This window comes from Acipenser ruthenus, chromosome 20, assembly GCF_902713425.1.
Source record: "Acipenser ruthenus chromosome 20, fAciRut3.2 maternal haplotype, whole genome shotgun sequence".
Classification (NCBI taxonomy): Eukaryota; Metazoa; Chordata; class Actinopteri; order Acipenseriformes; family Acipenseridae; genus Acipenser; species Acipenser ruthenus.
Window position 1 is genome coordinate 30,271,593 of NC_081208.1, and position 23,297 is coordinate 30,294,889.

The 23,297-nt window shown below is 39.7% G+C and overlaps 2 protein-coding genes across 4 annotated transcripts in view; one reads left to right on the forward strand and one right to left on the reverse strand.

Annotated features, from left to right (window-relative positions):
• Positions 1-14,589, forward strand: part of LOC117425702 (uncharacterized) — a 55,468-nt gene extending 40,879 nt beyond the window's left edge. For 2 of the 3 annotated variants that reach the window (XM_058993898.1, XM_058993901.1), the window contains 11 exons: positions 2,280-3,271; positions 6,407-6,656; positions 8,364-8,453; positions 8,873-9,097; positions 9,619-9,789; positions 10,050-10,230; positions 10,459-10,575; positions 10,690-10,953; positions 11,292-11,515; positions 12,146-12,209; positions 13,451-14,589. In XM_058993898.1, the coding sequence (XP_058849881.1) occupies positions 2,280-3,271; positions 6,407-6,656; positions 8,364-8,453; positions 8,873-9,097; positions 9,619-9,789; positions 10,050-10,230; positions 10,459-10,575; positions 10,690-10,953; positions 11,292-11,515; positions 12,146-12,184 (2,553 nt within the window). In that variant the 3' untranslated portion in view covers positions 12,185-12,209; positions 13,451-14,589. The remainder of the gene's footprint in view (positions 1-2,279; positions 3,272-6,406; positions 6,657-8,363; positions 8,454-8,872; positions 9,098-9,618; positions 9,790-10,049; positions 10,231-10,458; positions 10,576-10,689; positions 10,954-11,291; positions 11,516-12,145; positions 12,210-13,450) is intronic. The other variant, XM_058993899.1, reaches the window with a different exon arrangement.
• Positions 14,590-14,649: 60 nt separating this feature from the next.
• On the reverse strand, positions 14,650-22,629 carry LOC117425876 (BTB/POZ domain-containing protein KCTD19-like). Its single transcript, XM_058993902.1, has 14 exons — positions 22,340-22,629; positions 21,740-22,044; positions 21,158-21,305; positions 20,813-21,004; positions 20,495-20,617; positions 20,052-20,268; positions 19,618-19,781; positions 19,104-19,225; positions 18,860-19,002; positions 18,554-18,637; positions 17,881-17,971; positions 15,525-15,604; positions 15,230-15,331; positions 14,650-14,885 (listed from the first exon to the last, which is right to left on the reverse strand). The coding sequence occupies exons 2-12, from the start codon at positions 22,025-22,027 to the stop codon at positions 15,554-15,556; spliced, it is 1,623 nt and encodes a 540-aa protein (XP_058849885.1). The 5' UTR covers positions 22,028-22,044; positions 22,340-22,629; the 3' UTR covers positions 14,650-14,885; positions 15,230-15,331; positions 15,525-15,553.
• Between the last annotated feature and the right edge of the window lie 668 nt (positions 22,630-23,297).

The following is a 23,297-nucleotide window of genomic DNA, read 5'->3' on the forward strand; positions in this document are numbered from 1 at the left end:
TTCAGAGAGCTGCTGAATCAATCATGCAGCAGGCAGGGCATTCTGAAAGCTGGCCTTTGGTCCATCTTTTGTTTTCATGTTGTTTTTTGCCAGTCGTCTTACATAGTCTGAAATACTTCCTTGTAAAAGAAACCCCTGTAAAAGGCCCTGTGCTTTGTTTCTTTTCAAGGCTAAACGGACAGTGTGAATTGGGTGTTTTAGTTTTTTCGTACATTTTTTTTCAAGCAGAGCAGAAATTACTTCTTTGCAATCTTTCTTATTTAAAGTTTGCGCATAAGCTTCTGCCACAGCAACATCAGGTACATTAACATAGTTACAGTTCTCCTTGAGACTTTAAACAAACACCCTTATGCAGAACCACTCCCACTCTCTATGGAAAAGTTGCTGCCTTGCTGGTATATGAAAGCGGCAGCAAACATTTGTTTTAGCCTTCCAGGTTTGGCTGAGTGGTGTATTGTACTGTAGCCTGGCAGCTGCCTCACAGCTTGTCAGAGCCCCTAGACAATTAGCAGATATTCAATAATACAGCAGAACATTTCAGCAGTGGATTGAAGCTGTGATTGCCATCAAGCCATTTCAGCTCCCCATTGTTTGAGAAGAACCCTGCCGTTGCTGTGTGTCCTTTCTGCTCCTTTCTTTCTATAGTCAACAGCGACGCTGCAAGAACGATTGCATTAGAATCGATAGCTAAGACAGCAACGATGCAGAACGATTATATTAGAATCTATAGCTAAGACAGCGACGCTGCAAGAACGATTATATTAGAATGGCTCCATTCTAGGGCCCTGATTTCAAGCAAGTTTTTGCCCCAATTCTTTCCTAAAGAAAGAGTAGTTTGTTTTATTATAGGTCTGAAAGTTGTGCTTTCAAATTAAAAGACATTTTTCAGAAAACGAGTGGGAGCGACTTTGCACTTGTGATAGTAACTGGCCGCACCTATTGATTACTTTCTCATGGCGTATTTTTTTTTCTTGTATCTCCCATTGTTAATGGGATGTGACCTATGGACTGCACAGTTACTTCGGTAACTTGGTGCAGGCCCCCTGAAAACCTTGGTATGTGACAGTTGTGTCACAGTGGCTTCATAAGAAGGTCGTGTTTGGAATGTGGGGGCCGGGGAGATGGAGAAGGGTTTAGAGGAGAGCAGCTAAAAGAAAACAAAAAAAAATACTACTTTAAAAATACTAATGGCTCTTCCCTCAGCGAGGACAATTGAAGGAATGTCTTGCATGTCAGGGAAAGACTTTCTTTTGGCACTGGAATTCTGGTTTGATGTTTGATGTCCACTAAAATAGAAATCTGTGCTGAACATTTTGGTTGTTGTGATGTTTTACTTTTGAACTTTACTGTCTTAATATACGCACAAGCTTGCAGTACATATGCTTTTTTATACATTAGTATATCATGATAAAAATACACTGTAGCTTTGTAGTTTATCATGACTTACCTATGAATTCACTGTGCTTTACTACGCTATGCTTTTGCCATTGTGTACCATGGTAAGCAAAAAATATATTAAAAACATACAGGTTTTATCACATAAAACATTTGTTAACTATCATATTGGTGAGATTAAATTATTAATTAAAAGAATATACCTGAATTATTAAGGAAAATGCAGTAATACAAAACAAATGGTGCAAGAGGGCTTGCATTATTTTCAGTGTGTGTTCTTCAAGCATTTAGTCAATTTGTTTTAAACTTGAAAGCAAAGTACTTTTAATTACACTTATGTTTCCATCAGCATGCTAGCATTGTTTGAAGGAACTCATTTGCAAAACCATTACCAGTCATTAGGAACAAAAGGCTCAGTGTGTTTCTAAGTGTTACAGCTTTACAGGACACAAAAGTGTTTGTGTGAGGGATTCATGTGGAAAATTGTCACTGCTTAAAGTAACACCTTACAGATTCACCACCACTTAATTGGATCACACTTGCAGAAGTGAGGCCTGATGATGATCATTTACAGTAACAAACACAGCCTCTTCAGTAAGGGCTGTGCAGCGAAAGTTCAGACCACATGGGTCACCCTGCCCTGCAAAGTGAAAAAAAGAATCGCCTTTCAGTCTGTCTGAGGCTGCTGTAATAAAGAACCGCTTGTCTTAAAACAACTTAAAAGTCCTATTGTAACGATGAAGCACTTTGTTGGCTGGAGTTAGTTGTACCACACAGTGCCCCTTTTCATGTGTTTGTAGCGCAGAGATGCTGATGAATGTTTACATTCTTCTTTTTCTGATGGGTGGCTCGGTCTGATCCTCTCTCTTTCTTTCCTGCTGCAGGCGTACGAGTGGGCACTGGAGGGTATGCGCCACCTTGCCTGCATCACCATGGAAGATTGCAGCATGCCAGAGAAGTGCGGCACGGTCATCAAGTGCCTGGATGAATACTGGCGGCAGCACCCAGATATCCCTGAGGCCAAATTCACAGAGATGAAGGAGCTGGCAGGCGAATTAAAAAATGACAGAGGACTGAAGCAGTGGAAGTTCGCCTGGTCCAAGTGCCAAGAAACCAAGCAGATGTTTGAGAAGAAGCTGGAGGCGGCTCTGAGGACCAGGAGGTCTCTGCCCTTGGACAGGGGAGCGTGTTTGGACAGGGGCAGCGTTAAGAGCTGCAGCAGCGCCAGCCCAGCGAGCAGGCGGCACTCGGAGGGCTCGGATCAGAGGCTGCAGCACGAGCGCAGCCACAGCATTTCATATTCCTGCAGCAGGAAATCGACCTCCAGCGGCTGGACCAGGGACAGACTGGCAACCCATTCACCCGGCAGTTACTACGGAGCCGGGAGCAATGGTCTAGAGGACTCTATAGCAGAATACGTTTTCAATAGGACCCCCACCCCAGGCCGGCATGGCTTTGATCACAGGGTGCCAGGGCAGGCCGGTGCTGCTTCGGATTCTCACACACTGACCCGCAGCACTTCTTCAGAGGAGCCTGGCAGAGACACCCTCGCGGCAGGACTCCAGGGCAGGGCTTCCTCCTGCTCCTACAGCCTGGGTTCAGGCAGCCAGCAGGGGAAGAGGCTGCTGAGGAAAACCCAGAGTTTCGAAGTTGCTCCCAGCGAGGGGCTGCGGTACGGCACCTGCCACAGAACTCTCAGCGAGCCCGCCAGGCACGGCAACACTGGGGTTTTTATCAAGGGCCTGGAAGTGAGCAGTACGGAGATTGTAGACCGTACCTGTTCCTCCAGGCAGCAGGTACCCCACGGCTGGTCTCCTTCACAGGCAGACGAACAGAGGAGCAGTACCCCGATGCCTGAAGTGAGGGCCAAGGGCAGGTAGGTGTCAGAGATGTTCCTGTTCCCTGTCGGTGAAGTCGATTTAGTGTTGGGTTTCCAAACACTCTTGGAGTTCTGTATATAGTACAAATACTTGCATGACAGGGATTTATGTGAAGGGAAAACCACGGAAATGTGCTAGCAGTGTTGATAGAGTAGGTTCAGTAACATGAAAACAGTGTCGTTTTTGTTTGATCCCTATTTATATTTATATATTCTTGGTTATAAAAGAACAAACCTTCATGGTTGCTAGGCATCATGGGAGCCCCAATCACATGACTCGTAGGAGACACTGGGCGAGATTCCAAAGCCTGCTGGGAGACTGGATTCATACTAAATACATTCGTGCAGCATTCAGGTACGATTCATACTAAATACATTAGTGCAGCATTCAGGTACGATTCATACTAAATACATTCGTGCAGCATTCAGGTACGATTCATACTAAATACATTCGTGCAGCATTCAGGTACGATTCATACTAAATACATTCGTGCAGCATTCAGGTACGATTCATACTAAATACATTCGTGCAGCATTCAGGTACGATTCATACTAAATACATTCATGCAGCATTCAGGTACGATTCATACTAAATACATTCGTGCAGCATTCAGGTACAATTATGTACAGCAGAGCGGTAGAGTATGACACAAGAGGTGGTTCTACACATTGCATTAAGAATGCAGGCAGTCACGTTGTAATAAATCTTTAGTTAGCCAAAATATATAAAAAGAGGGGGAAAAAAATTCTAATACAATTCTGTGTCAAGTGTATCGCCAAAAAACACAAGAACATTCTTTTCTATCGAAACCATCTATTAAACATCATGCAGGGCAATGCCAGAAACAACTACTCCTACGCTTATAGGCACAGAAACTTTAAAAACAGATGAAACGAATGCACTGACAAATACTGCTCCCTTGTCACAGTTCACAGTACATTTAGCCTTCTTTGATTTCCCTTAAATAAGTTTTCCTTGGGCAGACCCCAGAGATGTACCGTACTTCGCTCAGTCCAAACGGTTGTCATGCTGATGCGCTGGGGAGTCCGCACTGTGGTTGATCCCCGGAGCCAGCATCGCAGCCTTTGTGTGTGCTGATGCGCTGGGGAGGCAAAATAAGCTGATCCCTGGAGCCAGCATTACACTTCAGCAGGCAGAAGGATATCTGCATCATTAGATGGAAGGAAACGCAAATGAATGGAGACGCAGATGGATCGCATTAGTTTACTGTAAAGCTACGTCTAAGTTGGTGCTTATCTTGGCGAGAGCTGAGTTCAAATCAGCATGAAGTTTTAACATCTACTCTCATGTAATGGAAATCGTGGTATTCAGAGTCACTTTCCCATATGGAAAAGTACTGTAAAGTTCCCCCGAATTATAAAAACATCTGAAAGTGCTTTTATGGCAGTGCTGACTGCGGTACCATGATATTGTATCTTGTTATTACCAAAGAATGATTTGATTTGTTATATATAAAATACAGTAGAACACCCTTTTTACAAACTCTTTGACGTGTGCCACCCGTGTCGGCCCTTCATCTGATTTTCTTGTTCTTTGTAATGGTTCCCTGTGTCCTCCGCCCATTTTAAGAGGCTCCTAGTTCTCCAGCCTGGACCAGATTTACTAAACAATCTTCGGAGCCCTTTATATTAATGTAAGCCAGTGAAGATCTGCTTTCTGTAAGGTCTCCCGTCGTTTGTCTGGAACCATCATCTGCAGACCCTTCTCTCCCTCTCTCCAGTAACTGGATCTCTCTCAGAGTTAACATGTTTCTACTTTACAGTCTCATCTGATTTAACTTCTGCTTTTTGTTTTTTATTTTCCAGGTGTCATTTAATATATTATACAGGTCTGCAGTTAATAATGCTGGGTTTCTCAGTTTTTCCATGACTCAATTTAATTGTCTGGATCTTGAAAGTATGGTTTTACCACAGAAATATATACACAGTCTCAAGATCAGTACCGGTAAATTAAACTATTGAGGCCTGTACCAGAGGAGAAAGAACTCTTACATGTGAAACGGAAAGCATGTAACCAAAAGAATAAGAGCTGAGCGAGATATCCGCAGATGAACACAGCAGGAAATCTTCCAGTTTCCATTCAAATCCACTTCAGTCGACTGATGCCAGGCTTAGGGAAAGCATGATGTCATCTCGTTCTCACTCCTAGAGCTAATTACCACATCAGGCGAGTTCAGAGGTTTGCAGAAGCAGACTGCACCATAGGGTTAGTTGATCCTACAATGCATTAAAAAAAAACAACAATTAAAAAATCCCAATTAGGTCAGACTGCGCACAGCGATTTAAAAAGCTACAGTAATATTCGTGCAACACCGGCAAACTATTTTTGACACGAGACTGTTTGCATCTTGAATTATCATCATCACCCTTCTGTAATCCAAACATGCTGAATGCCTTTACACTGTACCAGGTCCTCTCCTTACGCTGCTCACAACTGTGTTTGAAATGATCTATACAATCTCACGCAGCCTCCTCGGGTTTGTGTGTTGTGGAATGTCAAACCTGCGGTTTAGCTTCAGATAAGGAAACAGATGCCCAGGACCCTTTGGAGTTGGTAATTAACCTTCCAGCTTGTTGAAGGTATTAGCCACCCTCTGTCACTGGAAGCAAAAGGTTTCATGTGTGAGGTACTGTAGGCTGGTAGACACGGTACTGTAGCTCTCTGAGTACCATTTCTATAAGGAGTGTATACTGTACGCCCTTGTTTGAAGCAAGTGCAGAAAAGGAGCGATGTCATGATTGCATTGTTGTTCAGAGAGGTTTCTTGCTGGTTGTACTGTTTTACTTGATGAATGTTCGCCATTCCATGAAATCAGTGAAATTTGTCACACTGATAAGTCATCTTTATCTAGACTAATGGCAATCATAATACACAGAAGTTTGATCATAAAAAGGTCTTGTGCTTTCCAGTAGTCTGATATGGATATAACAAATGTTACATTTCCATGGAGTGACTTGCAGAGAAGGGCATGATGACATCTCCCTATGTCTAGATCTTAGGGGATGTTTAATATCATATTTCTTTTTCTTATTGTGAAAAAAAAAAGAACCTGCATACAATGTGGTGCCTGTGTGTAACCGAGCGAGCCTGGTGTGTTTTGTCCTTTGCAGTAAACTGAGGCACATTGTGGATGAGATGGTGACCACAGAGCAGGAGTTTGTGCGCTCGCTCCACTACATCATCGATAACTACTTCCCTGAGATGGAGCGGCCAGACCTGCCCCAGGACCTGCGGGGGAAGCGCAGTGTCATCTTCGGAAACCTGGAGAAGCTCTTCGACTTCCACAGCCAGTACTTCCTCAAGGAGCTGGAGAGCTGCTGCAACCACCCGCTGAGAGTCAGCCACTGCTTCCTGAGACACGTGAGAGCCTTTCACTGCTTCTTCAAAAAAAACACCTTCCACTGCTTCCTCAGAAACATGAGAGCCTTTCACTGCTACTTCAAAAAACACCTTCCACTGCTTCCTCAGAAACATGAGAGCCCCTTTCACTGCTACTTCAAAAAAACACCTTTTTCACTGCTTCCTCATACACGTGAGAGCCTTTCACTGCTACTTCAAAAAACACCTTCCACTGCTTCCTCAGAAACATGAGAGCCTTTCACTGCTACTTCAAAAAACACCTTCCACTGCTTCCTCAGAAACATGAGAGCCCCTTTCACTGCTACTTCAAAAACACCCTTTCCACAGCTTCCTCAGACACGTGAGAGCCTTTCACTGCTACTTCAAAAAACACCTTCCACTGCTTCCTCAGAAACATGAGAGCCATTCACTGACAATGTCCCCCTGGGCTTTCTACTACTAAAAAAAAAAAAAAAAAAAAAAAAAAATGTTCTTACCACGTAGTTACCTCGTTTATTTGCAAAATGTAATCGGATTCAAGCTACCTGTTTAAGGAATCTTCTATGTAAACCATGCACAGTGTTCTGTGTGCTGTCCTACAGGAGCTCATTAGCGATTCCCAGGACTAACCCCTGCCTAGCCTTTGTCAGTTCCACCACTCTTGTTTTTTTAGAGCTAACAGTGCATTCAGAAATAGTCGAATAGGCTTGCTGATATAATAATCATAATAATAATAATAATAATAATAATAATAATAATAATAATACTTAAAAAACATGTATCAGAAAATGAAGGTTTAGGAGTAACCTGTGCTTTTAATTCTGATTAAAATACTGTATTTCATTATCAGCAAGAAACCCGTAGAGGTTAGAGGTACTGTACTCAAGTTCGGATGTTAGGATACAGTACACTTCAGGTTCATGATGTCACGTGTTGCTAACATTGGCCCTGATACACCCAGTCTAAACACATGTTCTTATACAGAGTAGCTTACAAATAAGTGAGTCAGCAAATACGTTCACAAAAAGCTTAAACACACACACACCTTTTCTCAGAATTCTTGGTTTGTAAAGGAGACAAATGATGTATAGACAAGCAAACACCCAGTATACGTGTAAAACCTCACGTACACATGCCATATATCCAGAAGAGTTGGAGTCACTCGCTTCACAGTTCGTAAAGTGTTTGCAGGATTAAAAAAAAAGAAAAGGCTGTGTGGTCCAGTGGTTAAAGAAAAGGGCTTGTAACCAGGAGGTCCCCGGTTCAAATCCCACCTCAGCCACTGACTCATTGTGTGACCCTGAGCAAGTCACTTAACCTCCTTGTGCTCCGTCTTTCGGGTGAGACGTAGTTGTAAGTGACTCTGCAGCTGATGCATAGTTCACAGACCCTAGACTCTATAAGTCGCCTTGGATAAAGGTGTCTGCTAAATAAACAAATAATAATAATAATAATAATAAAAAGAGTAAAAAAGATCTGCCCTCTTGTGGTTCTCACTGCATGTGGGAGGTATCCCTCCAGACTCAGATCACGCCCAGTCTGAGATCAGAATCCGTGGTGGTAACACTGCAGGAACACATGCCAGTGCAAATGCCAAAGGCTTTATCTAAAGCATATGTCTGCTTGAGGATAGCCATCCAATTTAAAAGCAGTTTTACTGTAGGTTTAATGTAATAATATCTACAAATGTATAATTGTAATATTGTATAATTATTTCTCTAATTACAGCAAGACCAGTTTGGGATGTATGCCTTGTACAGTAAGAACAAACCAAAATCTGATGCCCTGCTGGCTAGTCATGGGAATGCCTTCTTTAGGGTAAGTATTGCTGTAAGTGCACTATCTGGCACTGGTAACAAAACTAGCACAAACAAAATATATAGCAATCGATTTCCTTAATTATGATGTCCTAGTTTTTCACCTTGCAAAAATATTGTAACACAGGCTTTGTTGTTTCAAAAGTCAAATGTGACTGCATTTTAAAATCAGAATTCAAAGTCGAAAAGACAATTCTAGGTGTAAAAGTCTCCATGGACACGCACACTAATGAATAAGAAGTCACGTCCAAGACTTACGCATGAATTGATTGCTGAAACATATGCATTTATAGACAGATGAACAGGATTTCTGTGCGCAGTGCAAAACAGACATTTCAGTCCTGTATGCAACCTCGATTTCCGAGGTCTGAATTGCACTTGTTTATTTGTTCTGAGCTTGATCACAACCCTTCTCTGCAGTATAAGCAGTTGGTGCTCGGGGATAAGATGGATCTGGCCTCCTACCTGTTGAAGCCAATCCAGAGGATGAGTAAATATGCCCTGCTCCTGAAGGACCTGATAAAGGAGTGCAGCGAGGCACAAGAGCAGGAGCTCAACTACCTCCGAGCAGCCGCCGAAATGGTCAAGTTCCAGCTTCGCCACGGCAATGACCTGCTGGCGATGGACGCCATCAGAGATTGTGATGTGAGTACAGTGAACTCTTCATCTGATATACAGCACGCGCCACAAGCTGGTGCTGGGATTGCTTTTAAATGGTTGACTGTAATAGACTCATCATCATTTTTAATGTGGGGTTCACGAAAGCATTGATACTAATTTTGTTAGCAGGACATAGGGGCGCACTGTGTAAAGGTGGGAAAAGTGTGATATTGCATTTTGCATGTGACTTCATCTTAATTTATGCGAATGGTTGTACTGTACATTATTTTCACAGAATGTCATCTGGTTTCACAGACCTCGATTAGCACTCATCTACTTTAGGTAGGTTATTTCAACATCAGTGCTAATCAGGGCATGTGAAACCACCCAAGAGTAAGATTTCCAGTTTTTTGTTTTTTTTCCCGGAACAAACACATTTTTGTTTACTTAGCAAAACTACATACAAACCCCCATAAGATGAGTTATATTAATTTGTTTTTTTTATAGATGGAGAACCAAGTAGTACACAACTTTGAAAACAATACGTGTTTCTGTTTTTTATACAGGTGAACCTGAAGGAACAAGGGCAGCTGGTACGACAGGGCGAGTTTACTGTCTGCTACGGGCGAAAGAAGTGTCAGCGCCATGTGTTCTTGTTTGAGGACCTTGTGCTCTTCAGCAAACCCAAACGAGTTGTGGGAGGACTAGATGTCTACATCTACAAGCATTCTTTTAAGGTGAGACATTTTAAATCAGTCTTTCAAAAATGGGTAAAAAAAACCCCAGAAGTTTGTAAACTTAAAAACAAAAATCTGAATAAATGATCTTTAATGGCTACAGAAGCCATTGGATATGTAATATTCATTAGGTTGACCTCATCATTTTTGGGGATTGTTGTGCAAGTTCTCATTGAAGAATGTAAAACTGCTGTTGTTGTTAAAGCATTGTGTTTTCTATCATTGCATTAATCAGCTCTTTCTTGTCTCTTTCCTGGTAGACTGCAGATGTTGGTTTGACAGAGAATAGTGGAGACAGCGGTCTGCGCTTTGAGATCTGGTTCAGGAGACGAAAATCAAAAAACCAAACGCACATCCTTCAAGCAAGTACACCTGAGGTCAAACATGCCTGGACTGCTGATGTAGCTAAAATACTTTGGCAGCAAGCTACAAGAAATAAAGGTCATTTACCTTCTGAACATCGTTTTGTTGTGAACGCCTTCCTTCCAGCCAGTTCACCATTAAGACCTGATCAGATCTCCCTCTATTATGATCAGCTCTTTGTGAAGTTACTCAGTCCCTTTGCGGCTTGATTCTAATGCAACACCATTAAGTAGAAGTCATTAAAAGCAGGATATAATAAATGATTGGTACTTAAAAACATGTATATATATTTTTTTTATTTTTCAGAAGTACGAATGCAAGAGATGGTGTCCATGGGTGTGGGTAACAAACCCTACCTGGATATTAAACCCAGTGATGCTGCCATCAGTGACAGAGCCATTGACTATATTATGAAAGGAAGAGGTTTGTTTGTTGTTTTTAATACATACATGGTCAATGTGTTGTAAGCATAAAATACAACAAATAAATCCATATAGAAACCTGATTAATTTATTCATTTCCTTTGTTTATTTCCAGGGGCCAGAACGCGGGCGTCCATCGCGGTGTCTTTGTTTGACCACTCCAACCCCTTCAAGAGGACGCAAACGCCCATTTCTGCCAGTAGTGCCCCTACAGCCTGCAATGCACCTTCCTCGTCATTACTGGGGCCACTTAATCTGCACATGTATACCAGCCAGTCCTTGCTGTCTGGGGTAATGGCTACAGACAGGCCTTTCTGCATTGGCACTTGCATAGAGGAAGATGAGTTGGAGCATGACACTAGCAGCCAGCCTTCGATGAGTAAGTGCAGTTGTGTGTGTGTGTTTGTTTAGATCATTTGTGAAAGCATGCATTCGTGTAACTGTATTTGTATTGTAGGACCCTGCAAGAGACTTAAGATCTGCAGTGTTATTCTGAGTAAAGCTTTGCAGTGATAAGTTCAGTCAAATGCACCACATACCAAATTAGCATTCACTTATAAAACTGAATAACTAGCATTTTAAGGAAGGTATTGTTGCTAATAAATGACACCAGCTTGAAATATAACAAACACACTTCTTTAATGGCAGTGGTAGAACAAAAAGTACCAACATCATTTTTAGACACTAGAGAATAACTATCCTGTGTTTCACTCTTAGCTACAGAAAGTTCTGAGTCTTCGTCCCACTGTATGTCGGGCAGTGGTTCCAGTGGATCAGACAGCGGCTGTGTGTCCAACATTCTCCCTGAAACCCTATTAGAGGAGCCCGGATCACCGTGTGATACAACATGCTACTCCCCGTCTGGATCCAGCCGCAGCTCGAGCGCCACATCGCCACTCGACGACAAGCGGAGATTCACAAACAGCCAGTACATTTCAGCAGTAAGTATACAGAAGTGCTATCCCAATATGTCATCTGCTGCTACATTTTCAAAGCTTTTCAGAACTGAAAAAGCAAACGCAAACAGAGCGATAGTATTTCCATCTTTTGTTGTTTACTTTCTTGCACTGTTTCTATCTGCCTTATTATTCATTACTATTCAGAAGTATTAAAAACCGAATGAAATCAAACATGCCTCCACTTTATCACTCCTGACATGGTACAGAATGAACTATAACTATAATTACCCAGTACAGGGCTCTAATAAGGCTGTACATTTTAACAGACTGGAAACGCAATGTCATTTAACCTAATAATCTTCCTTTGCTTCGTTTCCCTACAATATTCCTTCGCTTGCAGCTATTTCTAACCCAAAGGGCTTTAGATAAAGACAAATATATATTTTTTGATTATAGAGGACAGTGATTTACAATTGTAGAGTTGAAAAATAACAGTCAGCCTTAATTTATCAAGGGTTTTTCAGTGCAGTAATGGAAAAATCTGTTTGAGTCTTGTGTAAGTGGTAATATAATACAAACCCCGTTGTTTGCTGCAAAAGACAGTACTAGTCTTTCATTTAACCCTTTCATTTAACCCATTAATAACCACTGCTTTTCTCCTTCCACCTGCAGAAAACAGGCCAACTCATAAGTCCATCCACAATAGTGTGAGAGCTGTTACCCCCACCTTTATTAAGTAAGTAGGGAGATGCTTTTTTCTTGAACAGATATCTGTTAGACAATGATAAAGGTGGCTTTTTCACAACATTGAGGTGGCACAGTGGGCTAATTCACTAGCATATTGTACTGTTTCTCCTTGGGGGACTGGGATTAAATCCTGCTGATTCCTTCCTTTATTTTCAAAGATTTGGTTAACTGACCTTATATAGTCAGTGTGAAACACAGCTTTCCTGTGGGAGCTGGTGGTGCAGTGGGCTAATCCCATGGCCTGCTCTCCCTGAAGATGGCGGTTCAAATCCAGCTTCTCTAGGGGTGAGTTCCTGCGGTAAGTAATGATGTTGGTTGTGTTTCCACCGATGGAGAAGAAGACCTGCCCTGTGGACACACCCAACTTCCACTCCCCTCCCCTCCCCCCCTCCCTTACTATCCTCTTCTACCTCCTCTCCATCTCCTTCCTCCACAGGGCAGGTCTTCTTCTCCATCTGTGGAAACACAACCAACATCATTAGTCCCCCAAGGTAAAACAGTACAGCATACCACTGAATTAGCCCACTGTGCCACTTCCATGGAAAAGCTTAATTTTTCTCGACCAAAAGTAAAATAGCATAAACTGTGACAAAAACAAAGTCTTTAGTGGCTCTAGTACTTTTGCTTGAAGGCATGGGAATACTTCAAGCTATATAAAAATGTCATCATTCTTTTATCAAAAAGCAGACACTGCCCTCGACCCCCCCACCCCAGCTCATGCTTTGTAGGCTTTCAGAAAACTATCATTTTTGGCAGCCCTAATATACAAGTCTTGAGTAATACAAATAAATTAATAAAATCTTAAAACCAGATTTTACATTCTTATTAAAAAACACATTAACCTGATTGAACAATTAAAATAAATTGTGTTTTACTATGATAGTCAAGAACATACATTAGTGATTAGAGGGTTTGGTAGCTCTGAAGCCGAAGCAGCTGAGGCAGCAGTGTGGAGCTGCACCGGAGCGGCTCCAGAGCTGGGGCAGGGGCTGCTGGAGCTTGAGCAGGGGCTGCTGGAGCCAGCCTGGAGCTGGGGCGGGGGTCTTAATCAACTCTGCAGCCAGCCTGGAGAGCTACCGGAGCCACGCCAGAGCCGGAGCATGGCTAACTGTAGTTTAATGGACGATAGGCCTGTAATCTATAATACCTTTATTTCTGCGTAACATGTACCATAGCAGTTATGTATGCATACAGTTTCACTAAAATTCTTTTGTACTTTTTTCTTTTAAGGTGTGATGTCTGGCTGCTCTTGAAAAAGGCAATGCTGAGTCCCTTTCAGAACACAAGAAAACAAAATCAATATTTTTTTTTGTGCTTGTCAAAACACAGCAAAACATTTATACAAATACTGAAAACTGGAAAGGTAGCACTGCCTAAAAGTTGTTTCATAGCTTTCTTTTATGGCACAATATTTGACTGCAAATATTCTTGTTTAACTTTTTGAAAATGTACCAATGATTTTGTGCAGATTTCTGTAAAATTTTGAAAAAGTTGTAAATAATTATTGTAATAGTTTACAATGCAGTTACACATTGTTCCTTGTATTTTTGACCACTTGAGCTGCAGACTGAGAAATAAAACAGCAAATAAGTCATATTTATACAAAATATAAAGCTGGAGGGAGCAGCTACAATACAGCGAATGATACTTTGTGCTTACCTGATCATTTAGATATTGCACTTCTGGTTCTGTGATTTAATTGAAGGAAGCAGCATTTTCTCATTCCTATGGTTATATGAGGAATTTTACATGTTGATTGTTTCTTTAATACACAGTGTAAATTCAGGGGTTTAAATGTAATCGATTTATATTGTAGTTCAGGATGGACTAATCCTTCTGTCCACCTCTCCAGAAGTCAGATTTAACCCAGCCAGGCATGCTGATTGATGGGGGGCACTGATCTCACTGTAGATGAATGTCCAACTGTAAAACATAGCAAGTAGGAAACAGAACCACCAAATTCACAAGAAATGCAGTTTATTAATAAAAACTTCTACAGAAAATATTTCAACCATGGAAAAAATGAAGTGTTATAATTATTTAACTTCCTTTTCTTTTTTTAAAAAAGGTTGTTTGTTCAGATTACCTTAAAAACACACAGCAGTTTTAAAAAAATGTACAATTTGTAAATAAGGAGATACTTTGCACCGGTGGTGCTTTGTGGTTTAGTGGAAAGGCGAGGGTTACAATAACATTTTACACTTCTGTTAACTAGCAAAGCAGGGGATCACTAAAGTGCCATTCTTAACATGTAATAAACTTAATTTTCATTTAGAGCTGCAGCATTAATGTTTACTCAAGTTTCAGTTTTATTAACTCCTAACAAATGTTCTAAGTATTTAATAAAGAGGAACTGCTTTGTATCCAAATCCTAGTTTTCTGTCTCAGTTATTATAGCGCTATACAAGTCCAGGTTTGGAAGGCTGGACAGAGAAACACATACACAGACACCCACACCCTTGTCCATAGGGAAGTTCTTTGACATCTCCAAGAGAAGTGTTCCTTCTTTTAGGTATAAAGTGTATTTGTACGTAGGCACCGGTCACTCCTTGTGCAACTAATATAGAGCCGAGTCTTCATCTGGAAAAAGTACTGCTGATTTACAGAATCCCCTGAACAATATTTCAATGCAGTCATTATATCTCCTCGCAAACAGCAATGTAAACTGTAAAAGTAAAGCATGTGATTAAAATATATAGAACAAGAATAAACCTAACAAATCCAAACTTCTCCATAAGCAAAGCGGTATCAAAGATTGGTTTTGGCTGCATTCTTAATTTAGCAGCATTCTACTGCAATGTCATACAACAAACTCCCTTCTCTATTAACCCAAATGAATTTAGCAACCACTGTTTAATACTCTTTAAAAATGTAAAAGTAGAAAAAAAAAATAACAAGAAATCCACTGAAAGGAGGGCAGATGTCAAACATTTAACAGTACTAAAGTTGCCTATTGTAATGCTTCCATCTAGTGGTGAAAATGACAAACATCAGCTGTATGGTTCTTACCTTAATCCACTGGAGCACTTGATCATGGATTTCTTTCTGGTTCTTAAAAAATGCCATATTCAGTAAATCTGCAACAAACTGTTCCGCTGCAATCTGCCGAGTCTAGTGTAAAGTATTTTGTATAATTTATTATTTTTTAATTTAAATGATAGAGCAATTAAAACTGATCAATATAGAAGCCACATTTCATTTACACTGCAATAGAATAAATCATGTGGTGTCTTCACTCTAGTATAGTTAAGCATAATCTTGTTTAACAAGGCAATACAAACAGTAAAAGGTTATTTCATCCTACCCAGAGCAAGTTCACCAGGTTAGCAATTTTCATTGTAGCTTCCTTCGAGTCTTCCAGTCTTTTAGAATCCAAGATGATGCCTGTCAAAAAACGATGGCATTCTCGGGCATATAAGATTTCTTCATAGGTCAAATTAAAATGTACAAAAGCAATATCTGAAAAACAAATAAAACAAGATTCAAATTACCATTACAATCCGTGCTCATCTCAAAAGTTTGTGTCATTTATGCCCCACCTTCTACTGTATATATTTTAAAAAATGGAAATGTGAAGTATGAATGTGTTAAAAGCAATGCTGTGGCACCCATGTAAACAGACCCAGATTCACAGTGTGAGATGCTTCAGTTTAGTGCACTAGAGGACAGTTACACACAAAAGTTTAATCAAAAATATTATCAATTGCCTACCTGGAAGACCTTTCCTTTCATCTAGCTGCATCTGTGGACATGCAGCTGTGAACAATGCAACACATTGGCCAATCACATAACTATAACTAAAGGGTTAAAATAAATAACAACAACAACAACTTTGTTTTAACCTTTATGGTTAGGGATTTGAATTTACCAAGTGTCCCTGAATCTACGTGACCTCTCTAATCCTGACATGGTGACTTTGTTTTGCTGAATTACTTTGGAGCCATGAGAAAAACTACTTTACATTGAGGTTTAAATTACAGACCACCTCAGTAATGGTTCTACACGCTCTGTTTCTTGCATTACCATTTCTATGAAAGTGGGATTCAACACAAGGTTTTCCCAGACTGATACTCCTGGAATGTGTTGAGCCCCCCCTCGTCTTTCCTGTCCCTTGTTTAATTATTTTGTACTGAATAATGCTCCTATAGCTAGTCTGAGGATCTCTTTGTAACCAGTAATGACCTGAGTGTGCAGTTTTCACAGTGTAAATTACGCTTTCTCTGAACGACTCTGAGCTGTGATTCCCCACCACCGGGGGGTGCTCCACTCGAATGATACAACCACTACAGGGGAGCTGCTTCTCTGCCCGTTGAAATTTTTTGGACTTTTTGAACACCTTTCCTAAAAAATGGAAACAAATATAAGAAATATAAGAAATAAAGCCTAAGCGTACTTACTTTTCCTAACCCTACTTTTCCAAAAATGATTGTTCAAGCAGCATACAATACCAGTAACGGGAGTTTTGAATACAGAACTGTGACTCTTATCTTTCAGTAACGCTACTTATTTATTCATATACTGTAATTGCACTTGCATTCAGAGAAATTACAACACCAAACAGAGGAATTAAAATGCAATTCAAACCACTCTAGCCTTAACAGCATAATAGTGTGATTAAATAACTTTACTATGATGCCACAATGTCTAAAGTGAGGATATGATTTTGATTTTGGCACATAATCTTCCCAATCAAACCCTTTTTAAATGTACAGTAACTGTAATCTTACCATTCAACAGATTACCAGTCAACATGGGAGCACACGCTTTGTCATGATGAAGCCTCTGCAGTAATGGATCACCATATGCTCCGAGCTCCACTTTTGGAGCCCCAACAAAGCCAGTGTATTTGCTTTTGTTGCCACATTTTCTTCCGTCAGCCAGGCAATGCATTGCAGAGCCTCGTTTGAGATACTCTTCGAAGACTTGCTTAGAAAAGCAGGTTGAAAAGCCAGCAGCCCGCAGTATTCCCCGATCAGACGGAAAATGCTCTCCAAGAAAAGCGTGTGCTAAAGGTGTGTTAAAGCTCATGTTTGTGCTTCCTTTAGAGGTACTTCTGCCTGCTGAAAACGAAGACGGCACGCACTCATTGGTGTTGGTACCCCAGTTCTCAACTAATCTCACGAGTTTCTTTAGCGGTGCAGCAAGTTCATCTTTGGATTGTACCTCAGACTCTAGAGCGTACTTTGCTTCCCTTTTTTGTGGAATGGCTTCTGAACTTGTGTGAGGTGTGGAACTTCTAGGGCAAGCAAGAGTCTCAGTGGACTGGCTTTGCATTGTGGTAGGTGGCTTGTACACCCAGTATGGTGATGCTGCTCTTTTGTATAAATCTAATGTATCCTGACCATCAGTCTCCTGGGGTCTATTATATTCTTCTGTAAAATCCTTTAATTGCTCCTATTGGGGGGGGGAAATTTCCGTTCACTTTACTGTTTCTTATCTCATATTAAAAGATGTTCATAAAAACTAAAGAATCATCTGATTTGGTGATACAGCATTTTATAAAAGCCCACAATGTTAAGATCCTTTAAAATCTCTCTTTCATTGTTTATGCCCTAAGTGACATCCTTGGGGCCATACATCGGGTTAACATTGAGGTGAAGACCCAATAATACCTAGCTTTACTATTCTATTACCCCTGCCAGCATTCGCAGAATCCTTACCTCATATTTTACCTCCTCTATCTCAGCTTCATCTTCCTTAAAACCGTCATGTGATCCACCAGACGAAAATGATGCCTCACTTCCTGATTCGCTGCATTTAAAACCACATTCTGGGGTTAAAAATAATATAACAATACTTCAATCCTGTTTTATAATGTGTGCCTAAGCATAGCAAAAACTGTTAACTCAATTACATGATTACAGCTTTATAGAATCTTCATATGTGTTTCTCGGTTTTGCAAAACTGGGACTAATATTGTACTGCACAGATGACTTCAATTGTAAAATGTGTGTTTCTCCAATGAGAAACAGAAAAATCCAACAATCCTTTTAGAATAGGTTAGAGAAAGTGAGAGGCTGTTTACAATGGCTTAAATCATGTATAATTACTACACTGATGGAACAAGTTATGTTATTTTATTTAGCAAAGTTATAATAGATGTGTAGCTTATAAGGTTTAATGGTTCGGGTAACTAACCAGAATGTAGCAGGTATTTACAGCATATTGAAGAGATTACTTTCACAAATTGGCAGTTGTTTTTCAGCAACTGTACTCTGGCTCCCTCTTGTGGCCACAAATAAATTGCCCATTTAGTAAGCCTCTCGATTACCATGTGAAAAGAAAACTAATATACCGGTAATTTAGGACTACTGACACACACAACATTCTTACCTATAGGCACTGCACTGATACAATGCCTCTGAAAGCGCAGGTATCTGGTACTCTTCTACCTCATGACAAAGTAAGGGCCACTCTCTGCATTGTATTTAAAAAAAAAAAGGAATTAAACAAAAGCAAATATATTTAAAAGAAAACAATATATAAATTCAGTGCAAATTTGGAAACAGTGGTGCGATATTTTATATTCCAACATTAGAAAAGTTGATAACATCTACAAAGTGTCACTCTATATACGACCACTCCAACTGAAATAATAAACACGTTTTGCCATGAAGTTGCTAATATGCTACACTGTACTTGAATTCAGATGGTAGAAGCAGTCTGCCAACTCTAAGAAAGTTGAGAATGTGTCGGAACATCTGTCCATCCCCTTTGATGTAGAGGCTCTGACCAAAGGCAATCCAGCGAACCTTTTTGAAGTTTGAAAGCAGCTCTGGATACTAAAAGACAAATGGAAAGCTTTTTTTTTCCTTAGAAAACAAAACCATAACAAAAGAGTAAGATTATTTCTAAATTCATCTCATCATTTTCTCCTACCTACCTTCAGCAGGGTTTTCAGATAAGTTGCATACCAGTGAGTTCCTATATAAATTTTAATAATCTGATACACTGTGACATTTTCAATACTAGCAGTCCAAGCTTTTTCTCTCATCTCCAAATATCCTAAAAACAGGACGAACACAAAATGTATTTGACATACTAAACTGAAATTTAAAATCGAATTCACTTATGAATCTCCCTTAACACTATACTAAATTATGTTAAAGAAATTTGCAGTAAACGAAGATCGGGATCACACTGCTTCAAACTGAAACCAATCACTAGTGACCAATAAATCATGATTGATCATTATATACAAAGTGTACTGACATGGAAGATTGAGGGCCATATTCATAAAGCTTTCACCACTGTGCTAAAATGCTGCTACAGCACTAGCAAGAATAAACAAAAGCACACGTAGAGCGATTACAATAACCTCCTGAGTTTAACAAATATTTGGAGGGTGTGAATACTGCCCTAAGTAAACTCACCACTCACTCTTTCATGCGACTTACTGATTTCTGAATCTTGAGCCGTCTCTTTTCTGCTTCTCAGATACTCCTTAATGGCATCCTTCATTGCCTGATATGCATTGTCTTGTTTATCCACATACTTGCAAAGTTCACTCAGCTCAGATATGTTTTCAGTCAGAGGCAGTCGGCATGTCCCTAACCAGTTCCTGGCAATTCAAAATGTATAAATAAAGCAGGATACAACCAAGAAACTCCACTGGGTCTATAATCTCAGGGATTTTTGTACAAGAAAAGTCATGTTTATGGATACTGAATTGGGTAATACATTGTGGAGGATACTATGAATCCTATACATCTCATTGCAGTAACAATGATACTAGTAACTTGTTTTGGCAGTCTGCTCCACCAATAGCATGATTAAGAACACAAACAAAACATGTTTTCTATGCAAGCCGTATACGTTATTATTTACTTACCTGACATGCTGAAAGATGACACCGGTGCCAGTGATGTACAGTTTACTCCCTTCCAGGTTGCTCTCCACGTGGAGCTGTCCCAGTGCTGAATCAGGATACTTCACTAGCAACTCCAGAACCATGATATAGAGGGGTCTGGCTGCACATTCTGGCAAAGAACTAGGACTTGTGTCTTGGTTGTTAACAGAATAGTAGTCACAATCTATCCCACTGTTTTCTGGGGTTAAATACATGATCAAAACAAGTTTATAGTATGGCTGTTTGTTTTGGGGGGGTTGTATTGTTTTTGGGGTTTTTTTATGCTGTAACACAGCTTCAGTTTGGTATAGCGTGTATACTTAACAAAATACTTTATACAACTATCCTGAAGTCTATGCATGAAGAACATATACAATTAGTAACTTTAATACTACAATAATGTTTATTAACAAGTATTTACTTACGCCTGTGTTCCTTTACAGCCTGTATTAATTCAGAAAGTCCCAGGATGTCTGCTTCATTAGTCAAGATTTCGTAATCAGTGAATTTATCAGGCAGTACAATATTCTCAGTATGGAGATAATTAGCTTAAAAAAAACAAAACAAGCAATAAAACAGAGATATGGATTGTTGTTTATTTTTAAAAGATACAATTTAATTTTGGAAGTTGCTTGTCATCTGGCATCTCAAGTGTCACTCAGTATGCAAGGTTAGGCAGTAGTAGCAGATTTCAGAGCTCTTATTACAGCACAACTCAAATAGGCCTCCCAGTAGCATCTTACCTATGAACCTGAACTCACTGCATCCACATTCTATTATGGCAACCTCCTCACACAACCACAGTAAGTTGTCCTCATTGACTAGGCTGGGGTACTTTTTCACCAAATCCAGTAGAAGAAAGCAAAAATGAACCTCTTCATCAGTGTCCAGCAATGGTGTGCCGATCAGCCCCAGGGGTGCTTTATCATGCAGCCCTGCCCAACAACAGAACACTTTTTTTTTAAATTAAGACCAGCTTATTCACACCAAACATTTACGTTGCAACCCCTTACAAATATGTACCCAATGTCATTTCCAACTTATTTTGTCCACATTTCTAGTAACATTAGTTCTGATTTGTTTGTTACCTGTTGATACTGGACTTCTGATCAGCTCTGGTAACTTGGTATTGCATATTCGTGTTTTCCAGTAATTCACAGAAGCTCTTTCAGAAATGTGGACGTCTACAGGACGTGCACGTAAATAATGTTTTCCAGTCTTAAGATTTTCTAAGGCCTGGAGAATGAAAAATAAGTGAAGTGAATTACGTGATTGACACGCTATATCCATATGCAGAATGTTAGTTATTGAATATTACTTTGGATTAGGACAGTCCAGGGTGCAGTGTGATGAGGCTTGCTTTATGTCCAAGCACTGAAGCGCTTTATGATGGTGGTCCACTATGAAAGGCGCTATATAAAATAAAGATTGACTGAAACAGAACCCCCCAGGAAAGGAACATGACATTCTTTCAAATATTGCAGTTAAAATTGGAACTATATAAAAATCACTCATGCATGTCTTGAAACACATTTATAAACTAAGGAGAACAAAAAAAAACATTCCAGTATTGGTACACAATACCATGTATAGGTGTCTTTGTAATAGCTCAACCATATTTATTTAGGAGATTAAAAAAAACACACATTTAATTTGCTGATTTGTATTACCTGTAGTAAGGATGTTAAGTTCAAGACAGACGCTTGCTCAGACAACAGGTTTACTTCAGTTGCACAGGATGAAGCTAGCTTGGCTGTGTTAATGTAATAATGCAGATGCCTGAAGGTGCAACCGTCCCTATCAATAAACAATCTGGAGTCTTGGAACCGGCTCAGAGAGAAGGCTTCTTTCCACAACACAGATTCCTGAAAACCAGCTAGCCTGTTCAAAGGAATTGAGAAGAGACATCCTCCAACATTGAAGTGAAAGCACTTCTGAGACACGTCTTCCCCTTCCATCGAAGATTTCTTCCTATCTACAAAACAACAGTTACGTCTTTAAATTAAATAAGCAACATCTCCACACAGTTTGCTTTCCGTTTTCAATATTTACAAATTTAGGCTAATTATTTCACTCTAATGCTAATACATTTCCCTGGTGTTGCTAAAATGTGTAAAGGTGTCAATTTGTCAAATAATTTATATCTGCAAAACTGTCGTCAGGCATAGCATCCAACAAAATATATTTGTACATCAATTTGAATAACAACATTTGTTTACTGTCAAACGACTACGTTACAATTATAACAAATAAAACGTAAAGTGAAATACCGTTAAAGTCGTAGTTTTATTTTATTTTCCAGTTGTTTGAGTGCATCGATGGTATGCTTAAAAATAAATCCGTTTTCGTTTAGAATGCGTCTCGAGCCTCAGACCTGTTCCTCACGCGCCGGTTTATTTATTATTCAAATCACCCCTCTTTACCTGCAATAGGTCGCGCGTGCGTCCAGGTACAGTACCAGTGCACTAATGCGGAATGTTGGTTCTTGTAAAGTAAATAGTCTTGTTTTGGGTCAAGTGAACTTTCTCCAATTTCAGCTGCTTAGCCTGACAAGCAAACACACCACGTGACCCCAATGCCGCTATCAAGCACATGTTCAACGAAGAAGGTTAATTGAGAGTGACGGGTTAATTAATCTAATTAAATTACAGGTGAAAGGACTTAGCTGCCACAAAGTTCCCCTTTCAAAACGTTTAATGCAAAAAAAAAAAAAAAAAAATGTACATGTGATTATTTACAGATATCAATTACTTTTGATTATTCCCATACAGTATCTTCCTGAAACTGATAACCCATTATTTAAAAACATTTCTAAAAACACATACAAAATTAAATCACTATCTCTACACACAGGTAAGTTGTAAATTGTCAGAATATGACAAATAATGAAGAAATTAAAAGTTTTATTTTTATTTTACAACTAAAATATATGTATACAAATAGGTTAATAGTGACTGCAAACAAGTCGTAAATACTTATAAATATCAGATGAAGACACAATGCAAATCTAAATTCAACAGTGCGTATTGTTACAGTAAAACCTGTTTTAATATGTGTAATATAATTCAAGTACAAAACGTATTTAAAAAAACAATAAAAGAAAAACAGACACCTCACTCAGTTAACGAGTTGAATGATCAATCCTACAACTGCTTAGTCTGATTGCAACACATTATCCTAAATTATTCTCTGCATATTCAATTAAGCATGATAGATTCACTCTGACAC